This window comes from Pygocentrus nattereri, chromosome 15 (genome assembly GCF_015220715.1).
Source record: "Pygocentrus nattereri isolate fPygNat1 chromosome 15, fPygNat1.pri, whole genome shotgun sequence".
Taxonomy (NCBI): Eukaryota; Metazoa; Chordata; class Actinopteri; order Characiformes; family Serrasalmidae; genus Pygocentrus; species Pygocentrus nattereri.
In genome coordinates this window covers 10862869-10889077 of record NC_051225.1, presented here as the reverse complement: position 1 = coordinate 10889077, position 26209 = coordinate 10862869, and the positions used below count along the sequence as shown (strand labels likewise).

Sequence of the window (26209 nt, the reverse complement as noted above, 5' to 3'; positions counted from 1 at the left end):
GCAAATATGAGTAACACAGTTTGTCAGTTGTTAGAAATGGAAAACAGCAGTTGGTGTATACCAGATTTATTATTATTGTTATTATAGATACTATTTACTGACAATGTTCCTGTGAAATGTCAATAATTATATTGATAATTATATGTATATTTCTGTCATAAGCTATATTTGATATATGTATATTTTGTCAAACAGCAAAAATATGTTCATGTGCACCAGCATTAGCTTAGTACTAACATATCAGAAACCCCATAGTAGTCTACCTCTAATAGTGACAGTTCTCTGCTGGATTATTAGCATTAAAATTAGCTATGATGTCATGACTAATTATTCAGAATCACTGCACGAGAATCAGTAACATTTGACGATGACATTTGTTAATGTAGCACAGATTTCTGAGTGGCTCTCTCACCAGCTATCTTGGAATAATGCCCTTTTTTGTTGAGTAAGTGTTCACATGTATTGACTGTGTCTCTGCTGACCTGCTTAGTTTCTTTTAGACCTCTCATCACAATCAGACGTTTTTCATGAATGAGCATCGTTCGCCTGTTAAAACGAAGCCCAAAAGTAGAGCGCTAGGTTTTCACCGTGTACTGCAGATCACAGAATGCAGCGGTGGAGTTTGTACAGACAGGGTCAGACCCTACGTGTGGGCAGGGAGTTATAACGAGTGCAACACGAAGCAGAACTTGCATAACGCACTCTCCAGCTGGAGATCGCTAAAGGAATCCCCTTTCTCCCTCATACGCACTGCAGAAATGTCCTTTTTCATGTTGTCCTTCCTTGTCTTATTTGTTATTATAGTGCAGCAGTAAGTTATGGAGTTTTGTTCCAAAAAAACAAGAACAGCATGTATTTTTAGACTCTTCCTGTTTTAGATATGGGTCAACAGATAGTAATTAAATGAGTTTGTGTATCTCAAGCAGAGACAGATTAAGAAGTCCTTGGGTACAACACCCCCCCGCACACCCCCCCCTACCCCAACACACCAAGCACCCACCTCTTACTCACATGTGCATAGAACAAGCATCAGTGCTATATTCTAGCATATCACTAGCTGCTAATGTTACCTTTTGCCGTCAAAGTCAAGCACAGAACCAGCATTAGCACTATATTCTGATATATCATTACCTGCTAATGGTACCCTCTCGCTATCACAGTCATTCATTAGCTCTGCATTACAGGAAAAGGAGAGATAGCAGGTACTTTTTCAATAACACTGCTTCGCTGGCTGCTCTTTCCTTTTTTCTTTGCTCATTTTTCCTGTCTTTACTAGTTTTAGGTTCATGATTAACCATGATTTGGCAAAGTAAATACATTTACATATACCTTTCAAAATACATCAGTATAATTAAAAAATATTTTTACTTATATTTCTGACTTTCAGGCACATTCTATTTGTTTCCCTGACAATATAAAAAGGATAACTTGTACTTAATGGCCATTTTGACTAGAACTTAAATAATTGTTTGCAATTTTTTAATATAATGCAGAATATTTTAAATAGCACAGAAATTTATCAGTCCATTCTTCTCACTAACTCATAATCAGACGCCTTGTTCATTGCTGTAAAATGCTTTAGCACTAGTAACATTTTCAGACTTATTTAGTTATGTGGCTTTATTTTCATTGGCTTCTGTAGGTTGCGTGTAGAAAAAATCTAGAACAGGCTACTAGCCAACATATTGTAAATCTGTGCTGCAGCATTGCTTGTCGAGGGCCCTCATTGGCCAATGCTCCTGGGCATGTGGCATGTGTACAATAAGCCCAGTTGGTAATCTAATGTTTTTTTTCTATATATATCATGATTTGCTGCATTATTTCCAACGTGTTATTCTCCTCCTCCATCCCCAGACCTCAGTGGAAGTGAAATTGGAACTGCCTCAGGCCGCTGTGGTCCAATAACGATTACACTAAGGTCCTGTTTGTTTTGCTCTGTTTTGTTTTCAGAATAAAATCCCAGGAGTGGGCTTTCTGAAGATCCATGCACCATGGAGCGTTCTGTGTCGAGAAGCGGAGTTTATGAAGCTCAAGATGCCCACCATAAAAGTATGAGCCTTGTTCCTTTCAACACCATTAAAAGGCTTTTTGAATTCAGCAACATACAGTACACTGTAACCACACTCCTCCCTGGATTTCCAGAAATATGATGTGAGTCCAGGAAGCAACGTCGTAGAGAAAATCAACTTGTTTATCCACAAAGTGACTGCACCTTTGTATCCCAAAGTCATGGAGAATCGAGTCCAGACTGAAAAACATCTGTCATATCCGTTCTCCCGAGAAAAGCAGCACCTGTAAGTAAATGGCTTGAACTATAATTGAGTATATGTGAGATATCTGCTTTGTTGAGCTGTGAAAATTGGAAATATTATCTTAGAATAGGGGTCTTTAATTAAAGTTCAATAGGGTCCAGTTATAGAAACTTGCCTCAAGCAAAGGTCCGGAACAACATAATGTCTTACTTGCATCATGATTCAGTGCCATATACTGTTTACTGAAGTAGCCGAGTAGGAATGTCAACATTTCATACAGTCAAAAGCTGAATATCACATCAAATACAGTCCAGTTCAGTAACATTTCAAAAACATTCGCTGTCAGTTTTCTCTTTTTAGATCACGCCATGTGAAATAACTTCCCTCTGTCTAAGTTTCTTCTCTGACTGCTGTTTCTTGCCTCATCCCTCCCCTGTGTGTGCATCACTTATTCAAGTCTCAGTGCTTCTCATAGTGCACAGATCTGATTGGCTGAGTAGCATCATGTGTCACATCACAAAGACGACTGTAAAGGATAGAAAAGCTACATTGATTAAAATAGGACCTCCATGTCGAAATTAAATAATTCTACATAATTTATCGGTTATAGGTCCAGGACAGCGTCTGGGACCAGACTCGGACATGGTCTGCCTATTAGTGACCTCTGTCTTAGAAAATTCTAGTATGCATTGTTTGATAACAGTATGCTGTCTTTCAGCAGCGAAGCATGAAAATTTAAGATGTATCTGCTTTGAATGTCCCACCAATATCACAATTCTCTTAACAGGTTTGATCTGTCAGATAGAGATTCTTTCTTCAACAGCAAGATTCGCAGTTCAATTGTGAGTATAAACCATGCTGTTTAGGCCACAGGGCTTTTCTCTCCTCAGTGTAGACCAGGGGTCGGCACCACACGGCTCTTTTACTACCCTGTGGGGCTCCACAGCAGATTTCTAGATAAAAATAAAATGATCCTCCTTTGCAGTAAAACAAAGCTCTGCTGATCGTGTTATCACAGTATCAAAAATCAGTGGTCTTAAATGTTGGTGTTAATTTACTACTTGACCAGCCTTTAACCCTGAAAGTTGGCATGCACACTGCTGGTCACCATCGACAACAGGCTCATCTACCTAGTAGCTAATAAAAAGGCAAAGAGAAATATTTAAGATGAGCATTGAAAATTTGTTCCAAGTTTTCCAAAAAAACATTCCAAAGCTGAAGTCAGTTTCTCATTTGAATTGTCATTTAAAGATTTATCCTAACATTTAAAAGGTAACCATTCTGAACACAAAATGTCAATTGGACTCAATACAGATTTAATGTAATTTCATCTTCCTTTCTGAATTCTTCATGTGTACTTTCAAATTTTCGTATTTCGTTACATCCCAACCCTGTTGGTACCTATGTAGCAGCAGCATTCAAATACTCTACAAGTGCACTTACCTGATGCATGTTATTTAAATGAAATTATTTAGAAGAAAATGGAATAAAAATGAAAAGGAAATATATCAAATGGAATTCCAATGAATGCAAAAGGAACAATATAAAACAAAAAAATGCTAAACTATAAAATTATAATCTTGAAGTAAGTGTTCCAAATCTTTGGTGCACAATAACTGCAAGCTGCTTCACAGTTATGTAAAAAGATTATATTTTCCTTTGTCAGGTGTTCGAGATATTGAAACGAACGAAGTGCACAAAGACCAAGTACGCCATGGGTAAGTGCTTTAATCTGTCTTTGAATTAATGCTGTTTTCAGAGGGAGACTCCCTGAAGACTCCTTGGAACTCTGAGTGCAATCCATTCACCTCCTGCTCATTTAACACCATTGATTACTTTGGCTGAGTGATTTTTCAGGCAATGAGATTTTGATTGATAGCTCAAGAACTAGAAGAATACCAATAAGGCCAGTCAAAGAGCGAGGTCAAGTAGCCCTGGCCCTGCCTTTGCATGTGTACTTTTACAGATGTTATGTCCAGTACAGTCAATATAGAGTGCTGAAAGTCAATAAGAGCAAAAGCTGATGGCATTTTGTTCTGTAAGATAAATAGCTGATTTTGGAGTGCATAGTTGTTCTGTGCTCTCGGAGATGCCCTGATCTCACTGAAATGTCATGTCTGTAGGCATCAGCAGCCTACTTGCCAATGGAGTTTACACATCAGCCTACCCACTGCATGATGTAAGTAATGTCGGAAATGTTAATGCTTTATCTGAGGTAAAAAAAAATACCTTTACTTGCAGTTTATGCATCCATTTGCTGTTGTTATTACAGGGAGATATTGATGCTGTTCATGCAGAGCCAAATGACAGAAAGGTAGGAGGCCCTCAACTTATTTTTGTACTTAGTAATAAGCTTACACACTATGTTTAATACTGGTTTACATTCATGAATATTTAATTATTATATATGGGCCGATTGCTGAATCTTACACGATTTGAGATTTGATTTGGTATTGTTGAGATATTATAAAAAGCACCACAGTATAATGGGGTACTGAATAAAAAAGAATTACTCTATGGTTATTTGTTTATATTCTAAAAAAATGGCCAGCATCAGAGATAGGGATTCGAATGAGCGACTCAGGCTTGAGTCACATTCAAGTCGCATGTTGGCTGAAACATGACTTAGAAGTGCCAACATTAATGTGATGAAGGAATTGAATCTTTTTCCAATTTTATATGTGTGACTTTACCTGTCAGGTTTACTACAGTCATGCACAGTCATTAAAGCTGTTCTCCTGCAGCTTGCAGCAGCATAAGGTATGATACAGCTTCAACTAACGAGCCTTCCTCTAAAAAACCTTCTGTCTGATGAACAGAACGAAGCACTACATGCAGTAAAGGGAGACAACCTTTGTTCCCAGTGTCCTATGTTCCCAGAAATCTGTATTCCCAGGAACCTATGTTCTCAGGTTCCTATGATTCCCATGTTTCTATGTTCCCTGCATCCTGTGTTCCTAGGACTCTATGTTACCAAAGTTCAGTGTTCCAAGCATTCTGTGTTCCCAGTGTTCTATATTCCCAGTGTCTTATGTTTCCAAGGTTCTATACTCCCAGCATCCTATGTTCCCACGATCCAACCTTCTCAGGGTCCTATTCTCCCAAGTTTCCAGTGTTTCCAGGACTCTATGTTCCCAGGACACTGTGTTCCCATGGTCCTGTATTCCCAAGGTTCTGTACTCCCAGCATCTTATGTTCCCAAGATCCAACACTCTCTGGGTCCTATTCAGCCAAGTTTCCAGTGCTTCCAGGACTCTATCTTCCTACGGTCCTTTATTCCCAAGGTTCTATACTCCCAGCGCCCTATGTTCCCAAGATCCAACACTCTCAGGTTCCTGTTCTCCCAAGTTTCCAGTTTTTCCTGGCCTCTATGTTCCCATGGTCCTGTATTGCCAAGGTTCTATACTCTCGGTGTCCTATGTTCCCAAGATCCATCACTCTCTGGGTCCTGTGCTCCTAAGTTTCCAGTGTCTCCAGGACTCTATGTTCTCAAGGTCCTGTAATCCCAAGGTTCTACATTCCCAGTGTCCTATGTTCCCAAGATTCTGTACTCCCAGTGTCCTATGTTCCCAAGATCCAACATTCTCGAGGTCCTACTCTCCCAAGTGTCTATTTTCCCAGAATCCTGTGTTCCCCAGACTCTATGTTCCCTTTATATAATACATCCTCCAAAGTGATACATTAAGTAAACCTATAAAGAGTCAGGGTTAACTTCATGGGGTCAGCGGAGATCATACAGGGAACAAAAAGGAGCAGATGTTTTTAGTAGGAATGCACTTGTCCTAAACTAGGCTAATCCAAACCATTTTTTTTAAGTTATACCATAGAACACTGAATAATTTTTGTTTAGTGTGTGATTTATTGCCCTTCTTTTTGTTGTTGTAGCCTATTGCTTAATAAATAGCAAGTTAGTAGGGTCAAGTAGCTTAAGATGGTATCAGGAACTACCTGAAATGGGAAAATACTGAGTTAACAAGGTCATGTGTAAACCAGCACCGAAATGGAAGTTAGATGCTGTCATTGAGGACGTGCTCAAAAATTCCACTATTAGCACCAATGCCAATTTTGGTAATGTTTTGCTATAGTAATATTGTGATGTTTAAAGAAAATTATGACTAAAACATTTTAAATCCTGCCTGTCACTGAAAGGATTCCTTTTTACTGAAATATTTTACTGAAATATATGTACTTAAACACAATTATAGATAATGTTTACTGAATATATATCATCAGAATATATATGCCAGAGGAACGGAGAATACTCATATTTTTATGTCCAGGAAATATGATTGAGGCAACATTGGAATGGGGAACAGTTTCCCATGATAATTTCAATGAGAGAACAGAGAATCCTACAAATACCTGGCAGTATAGGGATATTCATAAGGCTAACAGTTGGCTAGCATTTCATTTGTATAGGAAGTTTGCTAGCTAACGCAGTTGCTAATTTAGCAGAAGTCCACTCATCTAGCTGAAATTTCAGTGAGTCATAGATCACTTTCTTTTAAAATGTACTAAAATTACAGCTGGATTGGCTGTAGTTCTAGCTAGCTAGATAGCAAGCTAGCATGCTTGCCCTACAAACTATAGGCTAACCATCTATGTCACATTATTTTGTCTCTTTCCTTTTAAACATCACATCATTTACCATATGAAGTGTTCTTCAGTTCTTTTCTTCCAATTGAAGATTTTTCTACAGTGAAAGGCCTGTAATTTGAAACTATGTTGAACCTGACAGGTTTTAACAGGGTTAACCAGCGCAGTGCTTGCAGCTAATAACAAGACTGTCCTGGATTTCGCTGCTATAGACTCAAGTCTCGATTTGCATTCCAACCCCAATGACTCACGACTCGACTCAAGCTCTAACCCCTGTCACTCCAGACTCAACATGAACTCACGTGAAGAGACCCGTGACTTTTTCTGTCCAGTATAATGTTCCAAACTATGCCTATGATCAAACCTGTGGTACTCAAAATGACAGTCCGTATTTTTAATATTTATTTTAGTATTTAGCAAGTGATTAATTCTTTGGCCTTGAGAATCTTGTTGATGTTAACTATAGAGGTGCGAATACATATAAGTACTACATTATCATGAATCATTTTATTATTTCTATTGACCTTGGGGTCAAAAACTTCAGTGCATTGTAAAGTGCCGCTCAAACGCTCAGGGATAGTGGTAGATCTTTAACATGGCGTGCATTGAGTCAGCATGTCAGTCAGCACTAAAGTACATTGCATTTCACCTATCCTGTGGCACTTGGCCAGTTGAATATATCATGAGGACGAGACAACAGAAAGCAAAAAAACAGCCCATAACCTGACCATGGGCAGCCTGCAGGGGCTCTGGATGAGATCAGCATGGACTTTCAACAAGGAATAATTATCAGCGCGAGAGTGTCACCAAGGCAACAGGATAATTTCCCACTTCACCATCTGTGAGCGCTGCTTCGGCAGGCTTGTTGGCGAGTCTGCACAAATATCTGTCCTCAAGATACAAAATCACTACGAGAATGGAGAAGGAATAAACTCGCCAAAAGTAGTTGCTGTAAACAGGCTCAAAGGGAATTTCAGGCTTGTGGTGTTACTATAACAGGAGGAATGGAGGAAAGTCCTCTACAGTCCTGTCTACTAGCTTTTTTCTCTTTCTGTCAACCTGCCAAGCCATCTTTTGCCAGCAATACTAGCAGTGCACAATAAATTGGCAGCAGATATTTGTGGGCACCTAATTTATTTGTTGGTATCAGCCTGATTAGAACTACAGACAGTAATTGCAACCTACAGTTTGGTGCCTGCTCTTGGTATCTGTATGCACTGGCACATGTCTAGTCATTAGTGATAAGCAATAACATTCTCATCATCATCATCTGATAATGATGGCATGTGTAGTCAGATAACACCACTAGCCCACATTTGGAATATTAAAAGTTTTGTTCTTTTGTCCGTGCAGGAACACCACTGCTAGACCAATAAGGACAAGACTCCTTACATATTATTTATTGATTTAAAATAAATTTTAAAAATGAATATTCCATTTTGTCACTACCAAAACAATCATAACACTTCTACAGGAATAAAACTATTTGTGCTTCGGTAGTAATGTTCCTAATGTTTCAGTAGTGACAGCTTTAGTTAATTGTAGCATAATTCAGAAACGCCAGCCAATACATGACTAGCTTCCAATAGTTGTATACACACAAAGTCAAAACAAAGTATTTTTATTAAAAAAAACTGAAAGTTTACTTATTTGCAGAAAATGTGTGAGGTCTTAGTGTTCCACACTGATTTTCAGACTTTGGGATACTTTTTCTTCAAAACAGTGGGATCTAGCTGCTCACCATGTGGACATGAGGGGTCAGGACTAAAACTATTTGTGCTTCGGTAGTGACATAACGTGGGACAGCTTTTTTCGAATAATGTTTTTACTTTAAAAGAGATCCAAAATAACTTTGAAAATCCAAAATGTACATTTTACTTTCACAAGTTAAAATTTAGGAGTTAGTGTTTGGTAGAGACACCTCCCAATATAAATCAACTATGCATGATGATTTTGTAAATATTTAGCCTGTTACTATCTCAATGAATGGATTGGGATTAAATAGATCATAAGATAATCTTTGCAAATACAGTATCCGTGTAAATGCTTGCGATAACTAATTTAGCTATCTCATGACTGTGTTAAGATAATCTGTGATCCATCCTTAGAGTTTTAACCTGACTTATGCTCTCTACACTTCACCCGTCTGTGTGTATTACAGCATGAGCCTATTTTAAAATGAAATGAAGTAAAATTATTTGTCATTGTTATTGTTGTCAGCCAGTTGGCACTTATAATTATTATTAAATTCCATATCATTGCAGCACTAAGCCAGACTTTCTCTTTCCCCAAAATGGCTTGCGGATGTTCTTATGTGATGTGCACCTTGAGTAACTGACTTCGAGCCACAAAAAACCTGCTTCATTTGTTTCTAGTTATTGTGTCCCCAAGGCACATAGCATAGAGCCCATTACAGGATGCTTTCCACACAAAAAGCTTTTTTTGTGTCATTGTTTTGAATCCATCAGCATTCATTTAGTTTCGCCTCCTTTTCACGATCCCCGTTAATGTGGGGGAGTTCAATCACAGCACGTCTGCGCTTTGCTGACAGATGGCTTAATTGCACTTGTTTTATGATGTATGTCAGTTCAGTTCCATTACTTTCTGTACAGCTCTTGTATGAGGAGTGGGCGAGTTACAGCATCTTCTACAAGTACCAGCCCATTGGACTAATCAGGTAGGAACCTGTGCTTTGTTGTGTATTGTCAGATGTAGCTGTTCTCGCTGTATTTTTCATACTTCAGAAGAGATTCTTTTAAGGCAGTTAGCCATAACATTTGTCCTAAAGAAAAAAAAAGAAAAAGAATAGATTCTATCAGTTTTGGCTGATAAGATCGTGTAAGTCATGACAGATGTTGGGTTATAAGGCATAATGTCATGACAGCTAACTAGAGTAAACTTTAACATGTGATATAAGCGGTCATAAAATCAAATGTTATGACTCTGTCATGATAATTACCGATAATTACATTACTGCGCATCTGCCATGATGTGCCTATGGCATGCTTTTGTCATTGTTATTTTTATTCCCCCAGAATCTATTTGGGGGTGTAATTTTGTAATTTTGATTGAATATTTTGGATATTAATTGGATAATAATGAACTATGCATTTTATATATATATATATATATATATATATATATATATATACCTTGTATCTCCAAAATGGTAACTTTACAGGAGAAGAAAAACTTCTTTTACTTTTAATGTAAGTCAATGGAATCAGACGTCTTTCCAAGTAATTTTGGGCTGTTTCTTTTGGCCAAATCGTCATGAAATTTACACACAAGGTAAAGGGCAACAGACAGTTTCCAATAATAAGAAAAACTGAAAAATGGAGATGGCTTCTTACATATATAAGGAGCAAAGGTTTCACTGACTTGTTAGTCACTGACCTATTAGCATTGGCAATATGTGCTAGCTAGAAAGATCATTATAATAAGTTTGGCAACTTCTTATTCTGAGTAAGGGGAGCATGTAGGGTCATTTTGAGTTTTTGGACATCTCTCTAACTAATTTCTGAACATTTCTAAGACTACTTATGCTTTTGGTTCTCTCTCTCTCTCTCTCTCTCTCTCTCTCTCTCTCTCTCTCTCTCTCTCTCTCCCTCTCCCTACTGTACATATAGGAAGTACTTTGGAGAGAAAGTGGGTCTATACTTCGCCTGGCTGGGTGTGTACACTCAGATGCTGATTCCAGCAGCGATCGTGGGCGTCATCGTGTTCTTGTATGGCTGCGCCACAGTGGACGACAACATCCCCAGGTCAGCTGGCTCAGCTTGTTTAAACCCAGACAGGCACTGCTGAAGAGCTGCGAGGCTACATTAAACTAGTTTCTAAAACTTCTGCTTTGTCTGACGAAACTTTTCAAGTGCCTCCTCGATAGTCTGCCGCCTAGTCATTATTATGCATGAGTTCTCCAAGGTGAGTAGTGTGCTCTGCTCAGCGCAGCCTACGTTTCTTGCTTTAAGAGTGTCTAGGAGCAGCGGGGACATGGCGTGCCTATGGAGCCAACAACCTTACACAATTTCAAATTAAACATAGCTTATTCCTATTCCCCTAAATATATCTGATCAGTTTGGTGTCTTCATTTTGCTTTTTTAGCTTTGCACTGGAGCTATAAGGGGGCTAACAAGTTATGGTAGCTTTTGGCCTTCTGTTAGCATCCTGCACACTACACGCTTAGATCATCACGTATCAAAAATGTGTTTTGTGTTAAGTACACTTGAAACAAGCGAGATTAGCCAGACAACAGTCAGATTTAAGCCTCAATTTTATCTACTGTATGCTTTATATAAAGTATATATATCTACTTTATAGATAACAGTACAGTAGTACAGTTGTGTGCAAAAGTTTGGGTGCTTCACTCAGATTATGTTTTGTTGGGTTTTTTTTAAGTGAAAATAAGTTAAAAACTTGTGCACATTTTAATGCAGTTCCTGATTTTTTTAACATATTGAGGGAATATAAAATGTGGACTGTACAAAAAGTTGTGGTACATTTTTATATTTTAAGTGGTGTTTTTTCCAATATGTTAAATTCAGCTAATAATAATAATTTGCACAAAAATTTGCACCAAATTTCCATATATAAGTTTGTACTGTAGAGGGTGTTAAGTTTTTTCACTTAGAAAACAGAGCTATGTTTAATTAGAGGGGCAAACCGTTCACATATGATGTTTAACCATCACCTCAACTGCCAGTAAAGAGATAAGATGCCATGCATAGCTGATACACTTAGCGTTTATGTGCTGAAACACTAGTATACCCGTCATTCTGACTGAATAGGATCAGTTTATGCATGTTTGCAGCTATACAATATGCGAGACCGCAATTGTTGACTGACGCTGTGCATTGAGTGCCACACCTATCAGAGGCCACCCTCAGGAACGTTCGTGCTAGAGCTGCCAAGTGCTTTAAGGCTCTTCTGGTGAAAGTAAAAGGAGGTCAGCTGAGAACTTAAGAACAAGGTGTCCTATGTAATTAAGTCTGTGATCCTACAGGTAGAACACTCTGATTCACCAGTTAACAGCTAACAGCCAGTGGTCCTGATGCTTTTTGAAGCATGTTGTAATTAGATAGACAAAAGTTGCGATGAAATTGTAAGGCTGTCTGCAGTCATAATGGACTCTAATGTAGTCTGTAATGGCAGTTCTCAGCAGGTGCATTGAATTCATAACACTCTTGAAATGCACTTACACTTACGCCAAAGCAGAAGACAGACTGGGTACATATGAATAGCTGCAGCTGGCATTCAAATACAGACAAATGACAAGCTCTCTTAGTGTCTGAAGCTTCTAGTGCAGCAGGAATTCCTTTACTGCAACATCATAGCATTACTTTACTCACTGTTAAAAAAAATGTGACTAGAGATCTACTGCCCTAATTTTTAATATTTTGATGATGCATCATGGTGGAGGCTTTGTAAAGCACCAGAACAGAAAGACGAATGCTGTGACCGCATGTCTACCAGAGCAGTGTTTCTGGTCCAGGGGTTGTTTTAGTGTTTAGTGTTTTCCCTGCTCTCAACACATCTCATCCAACTAATCAAATCATTAACAGCCCATTATTGAATTAAAGTGGCTGATTTTAAAACAGGAAAAGTGCAAAAATATGCAGTAGGCCTCCAGGACTAGGGCTGAGAAACACTATTGCCCAACCGATATATCAGTAGGCTAATAATATCGGTCGATACTGACAACCTGTGGTTTATCAGTATTAGCAAAAATATTGCAATCATGCAAAAATAATTACTGACATCTTCTTTGGTCAAACCATTGCCCATGTCCAAGCTCTCGATCTCCCAAAGATAGGGTGAAACCTTTGACTAAAAGACTTCAAATCTGGACCTTGAACCCTGGATTTTATCACTCATAGTTAACTGAATTGATGCTGTAACTCGGGTACCTCCAGTCCTGGAGGGCCAGTGTCCAGCACAGTTTGGTGATTTAATCTGCTTAAACACACCTGCTTACACTCATTTGTTAATTGCCAGGTTTAGTGGGTGTGTTTGAGTTGGGAAACCACCAAGCTGTGCTGGACACCAGCTCTCCAGAATAGTCGTTGTGCATCCCTGATGAAACTGATTGGCCGCATAGTGCACTCAATACAAGGTCCTGAGTTTAAGACCTCTGCCTTAGACAGCTGTGCCTCATGGTTAGAATAATGAAAACAGGTCAAATATATCCAAACCTAGACTTTAGCTTGAGATTAAAGATGTGGCACAGGAGGAGAACTAATGGAAAAGGAGGGGTCCTTCATAGAAACTAAATCTGCAAAGAATTCTGTGTCACAGAGTTCTGTGTCTGCCCCTTGTACTACAATTTTTTATTCTATTTGAGGTTGAGATACATGACAGTGGAGAAATTACTATCATATCGGTCAGTGGAATTTAACTATTATACTATTGGAGGATTATAGTCCCTCAGTCAAAGTCTGCTTTATTGTTACTTTTTCGTATCACAGATGTTTTGAGAGAGGAATGAGATCTAGTTCCTCCAGAACAAAGTGCCAAATTTAACACAGAAGAGCAAAAAGCAACAGTGCAGACACAATAAATACAGACAAACTATGCAAACATACTATAAACTCTTCTGTATAACAAACAAAACTATACAAATATACACCCATTAAGTGATAGACCAGCCTTTAGTCCACAGCATCAGTACACTGAAGGCTAATAATGAGCTTTCTTAGCACAACCATCAATATTAATACAACTACAGACAGTACAGATGAAAGTGATTGTATGTATATAGTGATTTGGTTTCTGGTTTGGACACATTTGGTTATAACTCAGACCCTAATGTCTGCATAGGGGTGGGCAATAAGTGGATATGGTCAGTACTTGTCTTGCTTAAATAAGCAGGGCCTTCCATGAAAAAGACATCATCTGGATGGCAGCATATGCTACCAAAACATGTATATATCGTTGAGTATTAGTGAGGACTAATGCACCCCTAAACCATCATGAATACTGGCTTTTGAACTGTGCACTGATAACAAGCTGAGTGGTCTTTAGCCCGGAGGACACAGTATCCATGATTTCCAAAAAGAATTTCAAATGTTGATTCATCTGACCAAAGGACACTTTTCCACTTCACCTCAGTCCATTTTAAATTAGCTCAGGCCCAGAGAAGATGGCAGCATTTCTGGATCCTGTTTGTTTTTTTTCTTTGCATAGTAGAGTTTTAACTTGCATTTGTGGATGCAATTTTGTGGATGAAATTTTTTCACAGACAGTGTTTTTCAGTGTTTCTGAGCCCATGCAGTGATTTCCACTAGATAATTATGTCTGTTTTTAATGCAGTGCCATCTGAGGGCTCAAAGATCATGGCCAGTAAATATTGGTTTTTGGTCTTGTCCCTTGCATGCAGAGATTTCTCCAGATTCTCTGAATCTTTTAATGATACTATGTACCATAGATGATGAAAGTTCTTTATTTTATGTTGAGAAACATTATTCTTGAATTATTGCACTATTTGCCTGTGCCCGTCCAATTTCACTGAGTGGTGAACCCCTCCCCATCTTTACTTTTGAAAGACTGAGCCTCTCTGAGATACCCTTTTTATACCAAATCATGTTACAATCAACCGCCAATCAACCACCAGCTGTTTTTATTTGTTTTTTTGGGGGGTTTTTTAGCATTATACAACTATTTGTTCAAAACTTTCTCAGTTTCAACATTTGTTATGAAATAAAGGGTTTAAATTATTTTGTATATCTTTGCATTTTGCTTTTATTTACATTTTGGACAGAATCCCAACATCTTTGGAAATGTGGTTGTAGTTTTGGGGGATTTTTTTTTTGGCTGTTCTGACTTATGAAACCTATGAAACTGTAAAAGTGAAATACCACGATGCATATTGTGTATTGTGAAAACGTCTAACAGTCAAGGCAGTAACCACATGTTGCCACAGAATGTTTGTTTTACATAAGCGTTAAAGGTGTTTATGTCTAAACTAGCCTTATGCGTGCTATGATTAGCTCCGATTGAATAGCTATTGATTCCCTAAGGCACAAAAATACAAATATGACTCTGCTTGAATTGCCATCTTCTTAATTTCTGTGTGCCTTGTTAAAAGTTAATTGATGGAATGTCTGTCTAGTCAGCTGTTGTGAAATAGGGTGGGTCTGAATTGTTCTATATGGTAGAAGGCGAGAACTATTACAGGTTTTTAATTGATGGTTTTGATACTTTCGTTAATGTTATAAAGGACGAATAGCAGCAAACAGCAGGCGTGTCCAAATGTTTTTTGGCATAGCAAGAAACTAGGTCACATTCTGAATGTTTATGATTGTATGACAGTAATTGTTAGTTGCATACAGTGCATGGGAATCTCACCGCCTTAGATTGAAATTTTTCTTAAGACACGTCACTGAAGAAAAGATGATTGTAATTATTTAGGAATTATCATTGCTGTGAAGTCTGAGTTGAAAGAGAGCTTCCTTAAAGAAAGCTTGGTCATATCTTAAATTCCTAAGGACGTTACTGCCTAAAGTCTTAACATTGGTAATGTGTTTAGAGAACATATGCTACTGCTTTGAATGAACCACTGACGCATATAATGAAGTATAAGACAAGTAATTAACTTTATATATTTGGAATATGTATCCTGTGTTCTGCCTCATTTAAATATATAGAGAAAATTGGACTCCTAACAACCATGCAAGGCCTAGTAGCCCACCCCATGAGATGAACAGTGGAAGAAAGTACAGAAAATGTTCAGATCTGAAAAAATTCTCAGGCGTTTCTGTCTTTTCTGTCTTTCCACTGTGAGAAGAACTCAGCATCAGGAGTCTGAAAGGATGTGTAGCTGTTGAGAAGCCGTTGCTGAGGAAAGGAAATGGAACCAACTTTTAAAACTGAACTTTGAGGCTGTGGAAAAATGTACCTGCAGATTTCTTTGAAAAACTGAAAAACTCTCCTTAAAAAAAGTAAAAAAAAGATGTAGCTGTAGAAGCTCATGTGTAATTGTCTGTTATATATATGTTTTCTGAAAAATGAATAACTTTGTTCTAATGGCTGTTTTGACTTGTCTGGCTTAAAGAACATTTACCCAGAGCAGAGTTAGCATGGTGCTGATCTCCTGTCTTCTCTCCCACACGCTCAGTATGGAGATTTGCGATGAGAGGAATAACATCACCATGTGCCCGCTGTGTGACCGCGCTTGCAGCTACTGGAAACTGGTCACAGCCTGTGGCACTGCAAGGGCCAGCCACCTGTTCGACAACACTGCCACCGTCTTCTTCTCCATATTCATGGCGCTCTGGGGTAGGCAGCTTTCTGGCCTGCTTTTTTCAGCTTTATGAGCAGTGCAGATATTATACTGAGCGATATTAAGTCATATTGATAGATACTGTATTGATCCCGAAGGAAATTTAGCAGCTATATTACACAATGGACATTATAAGATAAGATACCTTTGTTGTCATTGCACAATGTACAACGAAATTGAGCAGCAGTCCAATGGCACTTTCTACATGCAAAACAATTAAACATAAGGCTAAAATATATAAAGTGCATCTCAGAAAAAGCAACAGTCTGAGCATTGGCCCTATCATCAAGAGATCATGAGTTCGATCCCTGGTGCTGCTACAGCCATCCGTAGCCGGGAGTCCAAGAGAGCACAATTGTCATCTAGCAAATTTAACTAATAAGCAGATGTAGAGTGTAAGCTTAGGTAAGGCTTGGGAATCAATGTCATGCCGTGCTACATTATGTGATCGTGCTGCCATATTGGCAGGGTTTGTTCTTTGAAAACGTGCTGCAGCACAAACTGAGCAAGAACGTAAATAGATTCCTGTTTTATTCCTGTTTATCTTTTCAGGAATCAAATAAATAAAATATTCCTTTACCAAGTCCAGAGGAATGCCAAGCAACTATTTAATGATAAAATTAGCCATATTTATGGTGTGGATTCACACAAACTCCCAAACAAACAGTGGAGCAATGATCTGGACATGCTAATATTACCACCTCCTTCGTTCACAGACTTTTTTATGCCTAGCAGGCATGTGGCTTAAGTGTTTGTTTTTTTGAGTAATTTACCGGTCACTCAAAGCCCATATAAGTTTACAAATTGATATTCCAATCAGCCACAGACAGATTTATCTCAGTTTTACCATATTTTACTCTTGAATATTCCACTGTAGGTAGCCTCATCAAACACTGCTTGCCTAGCTAGTTAGCTAAAGCTAATAGCTATATTACTGTTCTGTATTGCATTAAATCCCACAAAAGATCTTAAGATGCTAATTTTCTGCCCCCCCTAAATGTTACTTTACATCAGTTAGCTAACTATATGTTTCGTGATCAGTAGTGGTAGTATCCATGCATACGTTACCACCAAGCTGATATTTTGGAATTCTATCCCACCTTAAATTTTGTAGCAACAAAGTGCCTATGAGGCATTTGTGGAGCATTAGCTAGCTGATTCCAAATGTGATAAATACACTGAATGTTGCAAATGAAGTTTTATTCCATTAAATCTATATGATTAGATCTGTAAAATGAGTTTGAGCTTAATGTTTGTTGCCACTCTCACTGTGATTCTAGTGGATTAGCATCACAGTGGCAGTAGTCTTGCATCAATATGGATTTTTTCCTACACTTTCCTCCCCTGTTCCACTGTCACTCTGCATTTGCATTCTCTCCCTGCCTCCCTCAGTCTCTCTGCCTTTTTTGCAGTTTCTCTGAGTTTCTGGAACACCTAAATTACCTCCACTCTCAAATCCATGGCTTATCGCCTGCTCAAATGTTGAGCTTCTTAAAAAGCTGAGTATTTTGGCTGCAGCCTGAAATGTGCCGGTGCTTTGTCAACCCCTTAGCTCCAAGCTAAAAGGTCACACATTGGAAATCAGTTCTTTCACTCAGTTTTGGCTCAAGAATGAGAATGTGAGATAAAGACATGAGAAAATTTGACTTCCATTGTCACGACTTAATGAGATATCGACACTCTCCACAAATCACTGCATTTGCTGCTTAATTAACTCACTAATCACCCACTTTGTGCTGAGCTCAATACTAGATGGGCTAAATGCTGAGAGAGCTATTTGTCATCATGCCATGAATTAAACTTGGGTTCTCCATGCTCTGCAGCCACCATGTTCATGGAGCACTGGAAGAGGAGGCAGATGAGGCTCAATTACATTTGGGACCTGACAGGCTTTGAAGAAGAGGAGGTTTGTTTTTACATTTATCCATTAAGATAGAGAGACAGTGGAGTCCAGAACAATTCGGTAATCTTTGGGATGTTTCTCCAGCTATTGATTTTATCCTGAAGGCCTTTTTGTCTGAGAAATGGTGTGTTTGTGCTGTTGCTGATTTCTTTTGTTCGTGTGTTTTTGTACAGGAGGAACATAAGGTTTGGACTTGGTTTATGCTATTGACTTCTTTTCTAACTCCACTCTTAGCTGCTGCATACCGTCAATAACCCAGCAGTTCTTCGTGTCTTAACTGGACATTTTCTCTCACATTTCTTGCTATGGTCTTTGGCATTTTCACCCAGAGGACAGGTTGCCACAACCCCCACACTCTAAATCTTCAAACTTTTTTAAAAGCATCAGCTGCTCTGTGTGGGGGGTCTGGGGGACTCCTGCTTTCTCCTGTGCCCACCCTGCAGGTCAAAAAGCTGCTCACTTTTCCACCATCTGTCACTCGGAGCACTGCACCGTTAGTGTCGACTAACTGAAGCATACAGGGGAAAAAAGAAGCAAAAAAGAACCTGTGCTGAGTGTGTAATGGATGCATTGTGGTAGCAACCACAAGAGGCTGTTTTTTTTACAAGCTGCACACTGTACATGCGCTAAATGCTAATGCGAGGCTTTTTTTTTTTTTTTTTTTTTTGCAAAATTTCTCCTGCGGTTCTGTCATCATGCACTTGACTGCATAGGGCTCTTTTACCAGTCACTCCTTTGGATGAGCTGGGCAATAAGTGGCTTAAAGCCCCATGTAAATCTCTTGTGTTTTCCAGAACCATCCACGAGCAGAGTATGAGTTCCATGTCATGCAGAGGAACCTGAAGAGAGAAGCTTCCTCAAAGGTAAAGTCCCATTTTCTGTAGGGTTTGCAACAGTATGAGAGCTTTGGCTTTGTTGTCGATTCTAAGTGTAGTGACCCAGTCAATAAAAAACCTATGTAATGGCAAAAAAGTCAAAAATATTTGTCATTGTCTAAACACCTAATGTATACTGAAATGACGGGGCTCCTGAGTGACGCAGCAGTCTAAGCGTTGGCCCTGTCATCAGATCACGAGTTTGATCCCTGGTGATGTTACAGCCATCCATAGTCAGGAGTCCAAGAGAGCACAATTGGCTTCGTTCTCTGGGTGAGTAGGATGGCCCCCCTTCTCCCCCCACAACTCAAACCCGAAGCTGGTCAGTGTAGGCGTCTGTTAGCTGATGTAATAGACTTGCCGGTTGACGCTTTCCTTCAAGTGCGTTCAGCTGTCCATTGACATGCATTAGTGGTAGCCTGAAAAGATGCGGTGACACTTCACAGGTCTCGGAGGAAGCCTGTGCTAGCCTTCGCCCTCCTATCGTTGGTGGTGTTGTATGATTTAGGGAGTCCTAACTTGTGGTAGAAGTTGGAAATGACTAAATTGGGGAACAAATACAAATAAATAAAAATAAGGACAGCACTTCAAAACATCATGCATAAGCATTGATTAACATATTTAACATATTTGGTTAACATATTTCTAAAGCAATACTTGGATATTTCTGAAATGCCAGCTTATGCCAGTAAACAAAAAGATAACATAAGATGTTTTGTGTAGTAAATGACATTGTATAGACAGAAACTAAAGTAATAGGCCTTTGTTCTGTTTATAACGTTGTTATGATGCACTTCTGAGTGGGCTTCCCACAAGATTTTCGAGTGTGTTTTTGGAATTTTTGCCCATTTAGCCAGTTACGCTTCACTAAAGGGCTGAGCACAAACTCTGAAGAACAGCCCCAGACCATTATCCCTCTTCAGCCAAACTTTACACCTGATACTTTGCATTCCAGTAGGTGGTAAAAATGACGTTGTTCAGCATGTTCTGGGTTATAGCTTATGTTGATTGATTTTGTCAAGAGTCAAATTAGGCACCATGTGTTCAGTGAGAAGTGGGAGGGGGTTGAAATAGGACGTATTCATTAGTATTATTTTGCCCTGCTCTCTGGAGCTTAGTGATGTAATGCAAAATTGGCAGATCTTTTAGAGGTGGGCAAAAGTCGTCATGCTAAATATGATGGATTAACAAGGTCAATTTTGTTTTCAGGTTGACTTATTTGATGTATTAAAACATTTTCTGCTATAGTACTGAAATACCATTGAACCTCTGCTACATCATGCGAAACTAATTCTGTGTATTTTTGCAAACTAAGGACAGGTTCCTGCTTGGCATCCATCTGTTGCCTACTGTTCCCTCAGCCACAGAACTATTCAAATTGACCTGACTCAGTAGCATCTGCAGCAGTTTAATGAGCTTTGACCAACCTTCTTCCTCTCTGCAGCCATTATCTCCATTGCTGAGCTGTGTTTGATTTGCTGTGGCACATGCTGCGGTGATCTCTTTATTGTTATGGCTCTGCTCCTATGCTAGCCAGTTCTTTTGTGGTCACAAAGCTCCCTGGTTCACTGGGTAATATACACTAAAAGGAGGTTGACCCACTTTGTTGTATACAGAAATTAGATGTGACTGCATGATAGTGAATCATGTCCAGAAGCTCATGTTTGATGTGCTTGACTGGGCCGTAGTTGCTCTCCCTTGGGCCAGAGCAATGACTGCCGTGTCCGCGGGAGCAGTCACGGCTGAGGTCACCCACAGTAATGTGTTTAGATCTGTGTGTGCGTGTGTGTGTGTGTGTGTGTGTGTGTGTGTGTGTGTGTGTGTATACAATAGATGTTTAAATCTGACACCTTCTACTGTTTCTGTTCTAGCCTGGAAAACATAAGCTGACATGCACCGACAGGATGCCGGCTTACATGACCATCCTTATTTTGATGTGCTTCATGGTATGATTGCTCTGCAGTCCCATTTAAATATACTGAAATGTACCCAATATGTGCCTTTTTTTTTAAAGAATAGCTTGACCAAACATGACTACAGATAGAAGTTGGTGCTACCAATTAGTAATCTGTTTTATTTTATTTTTTATTTTATTTTTTTTACAAAACCGATACTGATATTTATGGTAGTCCATTTGTGCTTTATACAGATTTGTGTGACATTCGTTATCGTGTTTGGAGTGGTTTTGTACAGGATTTCCATTAAGACCGCCCTTCACATGAGCTCTGCCTCCGCCTTCCGCTCTAACATCCGGGCCACAGTCAAAACTACTGCAGCTGTCATCAACCTCATCATCATCATCATTATGGACGAGATCTATGGATATGTGGCGCGATGGCTCACAGTTAAGGGTAAGTTTCCTTTCTGAGAGCGACTTGAAAGACTTGGTAAAATCAAACAAATATATATATATATATATATATATATATATATATATATATATATATATATATATATATATGGATGTGTGTGTGTGTGTGTGTGTGTGTGTGTGTGTGTATACTGTTCACAAAAATAAAGGGAACACTTAAACAACACAATATAACTCCAAGTAAATCAAACCTCTGTGAAATCAAACTGTCCACTTAGGAAGCAACACTGATTCACAATCAATTTCTCACGCTGTTGTGCAAATGGAACAGACAACAGGTGGAAATTATTGGCGATTAGCAAGACACACTCAATAAAGGAGTGGTTCTGCAGGTGGGGACCACAGACCACTTCTCAGCTTTCTGGCTGATGTTTTGGTCACTTTTGAATGTTGGTGGTGCTTTCACACTCGTGGTAGCATGAGACGGACTCTACAACCCACACAAGTGGCTCAGGTAGTGCAGCTCATCCAGGATGGCACATCAATGCGAGCTGTGGCAAGAAGGTTTGCTGTGTCTGTCAGTGTAGTGTCCAGAGGCTGGAGGCGCTACCAGGAGACAGGCCAGTACACCAGGAGACGTGGAGGAGGCAGTAGGAGGGCAACAACCCAGCAGGAGGACCGCTACCTCTGCCTTTGTGCCAAGAGGAACAGGAGGAGCACTGCCAGAGGCCTGCAAAATGACCTCCAGCAGGCCACAAATGTGTCTGCACAAACGGTTAGAAACCGACTCCATGATGATGGTATGAAGGCCCGACGTCCACAGATGGGGGTTGTGCTCACAACCCAACACCGTGCAGGACGCTTGGCATTTGCCAGAGAACACCAGGATTGGCAAATTCACCACTGGCGCCCTGTGCTCTTCACAGATGAAAGCAGGTTCACACTGAGCACATGTGACCAACGTGACAGAGTCTGGAGACGCCATGGAGAGCGATCTGCTGCCTGCAACATCCTTCAGCATGACCGATTTGGCAGTGGGTCAGTAATGGTGTGGGGTGGCATTTCTTTGGAGGGCCGCACAGCCCTCCATATGCTCGCCAGAGGTAGCCTGACTGCCATTAGGTACCGAGATGAGATCCTCAGACCCCTTGTGAGACCATATGCTGGTGCGGTTGGCCCTGGGTTCCTCCTAATGCAGGACAATGCTAGACCTCATGTGGCTGGAGTGTGTCAGCAGTTCCTGCAAGATGAAGGCATTGAAGCTATGGACTGGCCTGCCCGTTCCCCAGACCAGAATCCGATTGAGCACATCTGGGACATCAGGTCTCACTCCATCCACCAACGCCACGTTGCACCACAGACAGTCCAGGAGTTGGGGGATGCTTTAGTCCAGGTCTGGGAGGAGATCCCTCAGGAGACCATCTGCCACCTCGTCAGGAGCATGCCCAGACGTTTTAGGGAGGTCATACAGGCACATGGAGGCCACACACAATACTGAGCCTCATTTTGACTTGTTTTAAGGACATTACATCAAAGTTGGTTCAGCCTGTACTGTTTTTCCACTTTAATTTTGTGTATTCAATGAGAATATTTCATTCATTCAGATCTAGGATGTTATTTGAGTGTTCCCTTTATTTTTTTTGAGCAGTTTGTGTGTGTGTGTGTATGTATATATATATATATATATATATATATATATATATATATGTGTGTGTGTGTGTGTGTGTGTGTGTGTGTGTGTGTGGGTGTGTGTGTGTGTATATTTTTTATATATATAATATGTGTGTGTGTAGATAGATAGATAGATAGATAGATAGATAGATAGATTTATTTTAGTAGCTACATGTAGTTAAGCAGCACTCAATATTCTTTTGAATAAGAGTGGTGCTGAGGGTTTGGCACAAATTGCTAAAAAAGACAAAAACTTTCCACACATTTACAGATTTTAATATATGACCACAAAACCTGCTACAGGCTCTTATCTCCACCAGTGATGATCTTTCTTTTCAGCTCATTTGTGTAGATTACAAATTTACTACAAAAATTACTACAAATTTACCCTGAACTCTACAGGAAACTTTCTACTGAAACTGTTAGGTACTGTTGTGTTTTGCTTATTTGTTTTGTACACTCTCAGAAATAAAAGTATGAAATACTGGCACCCTCAAGGATACATCTCAGTACCTTTTGTCATGGAACATAATTGTACCATAATCCATTGAAGTTATATTCTCTAAGTTGCACGACTCCCCACACACCGTCTCGTCTCCAGGCTTTTTATTGTATTATTCTGTTTTAAAATATCAGGTTATGATATGAACAAATACACTATATTGCCAAAAGTATTCATTCACTGCTTCTACAAACATTAGTGAAAGAATGGTTCGCCCTCAGGAGCTCAGTGAATTTCAGTGTGGTGGTGTGATAGGACTCCACCTTTCTGCAGAGTCAATCGCTACAGACCTCCAAACTTCTTATGGCCTTCAGATTAGCTCAAGGACAGCGTAGAGAGCTTCATGGAATGGGTATCCATGGCGGAGCAGCTGCATCCAAGTCTTACATCACCAAGCACGATGCAAAGCGTCAAATGCAGTGGTGTAAAGTGCCGCCCCTGGACTCTAGAGCAGTGGAGACGTGTTCTCTGGAGTGATCAATAAACAAACATTACTCACCACTGCCCTGTAAAGCTAGGATTTTTGTTGACCCATGATGCGTCTCAGTAAATGTTTTTTGCTTTTTTTCACTTACAATAAGTTTTTATCGGATAAAATAACAAAGCTTAGTTTGACTAGTTTAGACAGCTGTGTTAAACTCTGTTGTTCAAGCTAAATAAGTTTTTTTCTTTTTGTCAGAGGTGCCAAAAACAGACAAAAGTTTCGAGGAGAGACTGATTTTCAAGACGTTTGTCCTGAAGTTTGCAAACGCCTTCACTCCAATTGTCTACCTGGCTTTCTTCAGAGGCAGGTTGGAACATTCCCCTTTTTCTATCACTCTCATTCACCAGCTGTCTTCTCCTCATGCTGTCAAAATGCCTGCAGTGGCATTTTCTATTTTGAGCTGTTGTGTAAAGACCAGTTGGTCTTACATTATATATTTTCCCCACATAGACCCTTTATGCTATAGGCTATATAGATCTTATGCTATAGGGCCTGTTAAATAAATTGGTACTTGCATTAGTGTGGTGGCTGATGAACAGTTCTTATCTTGACCTCTCTTATCCTATACCCTCAGGCTCATTGGACGACCAGGCAACTATGTTTATGTTGTGGGGTCTTACCGAATGGAGGAGGTATGTGTTTATTTAGGTATATTGTGTTTCTTGTGTATGTGACTGTCTTTTTACATTGCCAGAATAGACATTGGCTTAAAGCGATAGTTGGATGAAAAATCTAATTTGCCAGATTTCTGTCTTGCCTCAAATGTGTAACACGTTATCATAAGGCAGTGTCCATAAGGCTATAGGACATCTGCATAAGCTTGTCAAGACAACTGACATAAATATACATACATTTTTACAAAGACTCAGTTGTTTTTTTTCTGACTTTGGCTTATGTCATGCAGTGGTGTAGTCAGCACATATATGCATATATGCTGTTTGCTGACTTGTTTACTAGACTTTTTCTGTGTGTTTATTTCTAAACATCTGTTTTTTCATATACACACATACATTTTTTATTCCAAGATGCCACACAAGTCAGAGAGAAAAACTTGTTACAAGCAAGTTTCATAGACCACAGTGTGATCGGTCAATTCCATGATTAATGAACAATGTTTAATTAATTAATTTTGCCCATTTCTATGGATGCCTCTGTGTGCAAGCCCCGTGCAGTCAGTCATCAGTCACACACATTTTCAAAACCCCTTATTCTTCTGTGTGGCGGGGAGGTGGCAGGGGTTGGGGTGCTGGAGTGTATCCCAGTGGTTATTGGGCGAAAGACAGGAAACACCCTGGACAGGTCCCCAGTCCATCGCAGGGCAGACAGACAGACATATACACTTAGACACACTTTCAGACTATGCGGCAATTTAGCACGTCTAAATAGCCTGATTACATGCCACAGTTCAATGTGGATATTGACCCTTATTCATCAAAGTTGCATTAAAACAAGTGGAGATTTGACCATCTTTAATGCTGTACCAACTACTCCTTATCTGATTTAAGAACTTTTATATGACTTGGAATTAAGCAGACACTAAGTGCTCTACTCCATTAAATCAAGTGTCAATCTAGCAGTACCTCATTCACATATATATGCTTCTGTACCAACTATGTTTTGTATTGTTTATTTTTTGAGGATGTTATGAGTAATATAAAACAAAAGTATATATTTTAAATGGAACATAAAATAAATGTAGGGTTTGTTTATACCAGACTATGGTTTCAAAATTCGGCCAAAATATTCAGGCATGTTTATAAAGAGGAGGGCTGTCACTAATAAAATCTCAGGATTTTATTAAATTCACAGGTACAGCCATTCATTTTGTATTTTTTTTGTTGTTGTTGTTGTTTATGTGAGCTCATGCATCTTTGACTGTAACAGTGATGCAAACCCAAGCTATACCACTTTGTTGACCATGTCTGCTGGGTTGGGGCAAATTTATAGTGTTTCTTAGGACAACAACACTGGTATTATGACACTTTTTTTGGCTGAAATTGCTGTATATCAAGTGTTCCAATCACTTCCATGGCCACAGGTGTAAAATAACAGAGCGGCTTCAGTGGATACTGAGGCGCATGGTGCGCAGAGGTTGCCAAGTTGCTGCAGAGTCAATTGCTACAGACCTCCAAATTTCATGTGGCCTACATTAACTCAAGAACAGCGTAGAGAGCTTCATGGAATTGGTTTCCATGGCGGAGCAGCTGCATCCAAGCCTTACATCACCAAGCATGATGCAAAGCACCGAATGCAGTGGTGTAAAGCGCCACCACTGGACTCTATGGCCAGTCCATAGCTTCAATGCCTTCATCTTGCAGGAACTGCTGACACACTCCAG

The 26209-nt window shown here is 39.5% G+C and overlaps 1 protein-coding gene across 3 annotated transcripts in view; it reads left to right on the top strand.

Annotated features, from left to right (window-relative positions):
- Window positions 1-26209, top strand: part of ano1a (anoctamin 1, calcium activated chloride channel a) — a 54799-nt gene that overhangs the window by 17216 nt on the left and 11374 nt on the right. For 2 of the 3 annotated variants that reach the window (XM_037545194.1, XM_037545192.1), the window contains exons 4-19: window positions 1951-2049; window positions 2143-2294; window positions 3040-3094; window positions 3919-3970; window positions 4376-4431; window positions 4525-4566; window positions 9461-9525; window positions 10478-10612; window positions 15961-16121; window positions 17949-18031; window positions 18202-18213; window positions 18823-18891; window positions 20775-20849; window positions 21053-21254; window positions 24067-24178; window positions 24446-24503. In XM_037545194.1, coding sequence (XP_037401091.1) covers window positions 1951-2049; window positions 2143-2294; window positions 3040-3094; window positions 3919-3970; window positions 4376-4431; window positions 4525-4566; window positions 9461-9525; window positions 10478-10612; window positions 15961-16121; window positions 17949-18031; window positions 18202-18213; window positions 18823-18891; window positions 20775-20849; window positions 21053-21254; window positions 24067-24178; window positions 24446-24503 — 1428 coding nt within the window. The remainder of the gene's footprint in view (window positions 1-1950; window positions 2050-2142; window positions 2295-3039; window positions 3095-3918; window positions 3971-4375; window positions 4432-4524; window positions 4567-9460; window positions 9526-10477; window positions 10613-15960; window positions 16122-17948; window positions 18032-18201; window positions 18214-18822; window positions 18892-20774; window positions 20850-21052; window positions 21255-24066; window positions 24179-24445; window positions 24504-26209) is intronic. The other variant, XM_037545193.1, reaches the window with a different exon arrangement.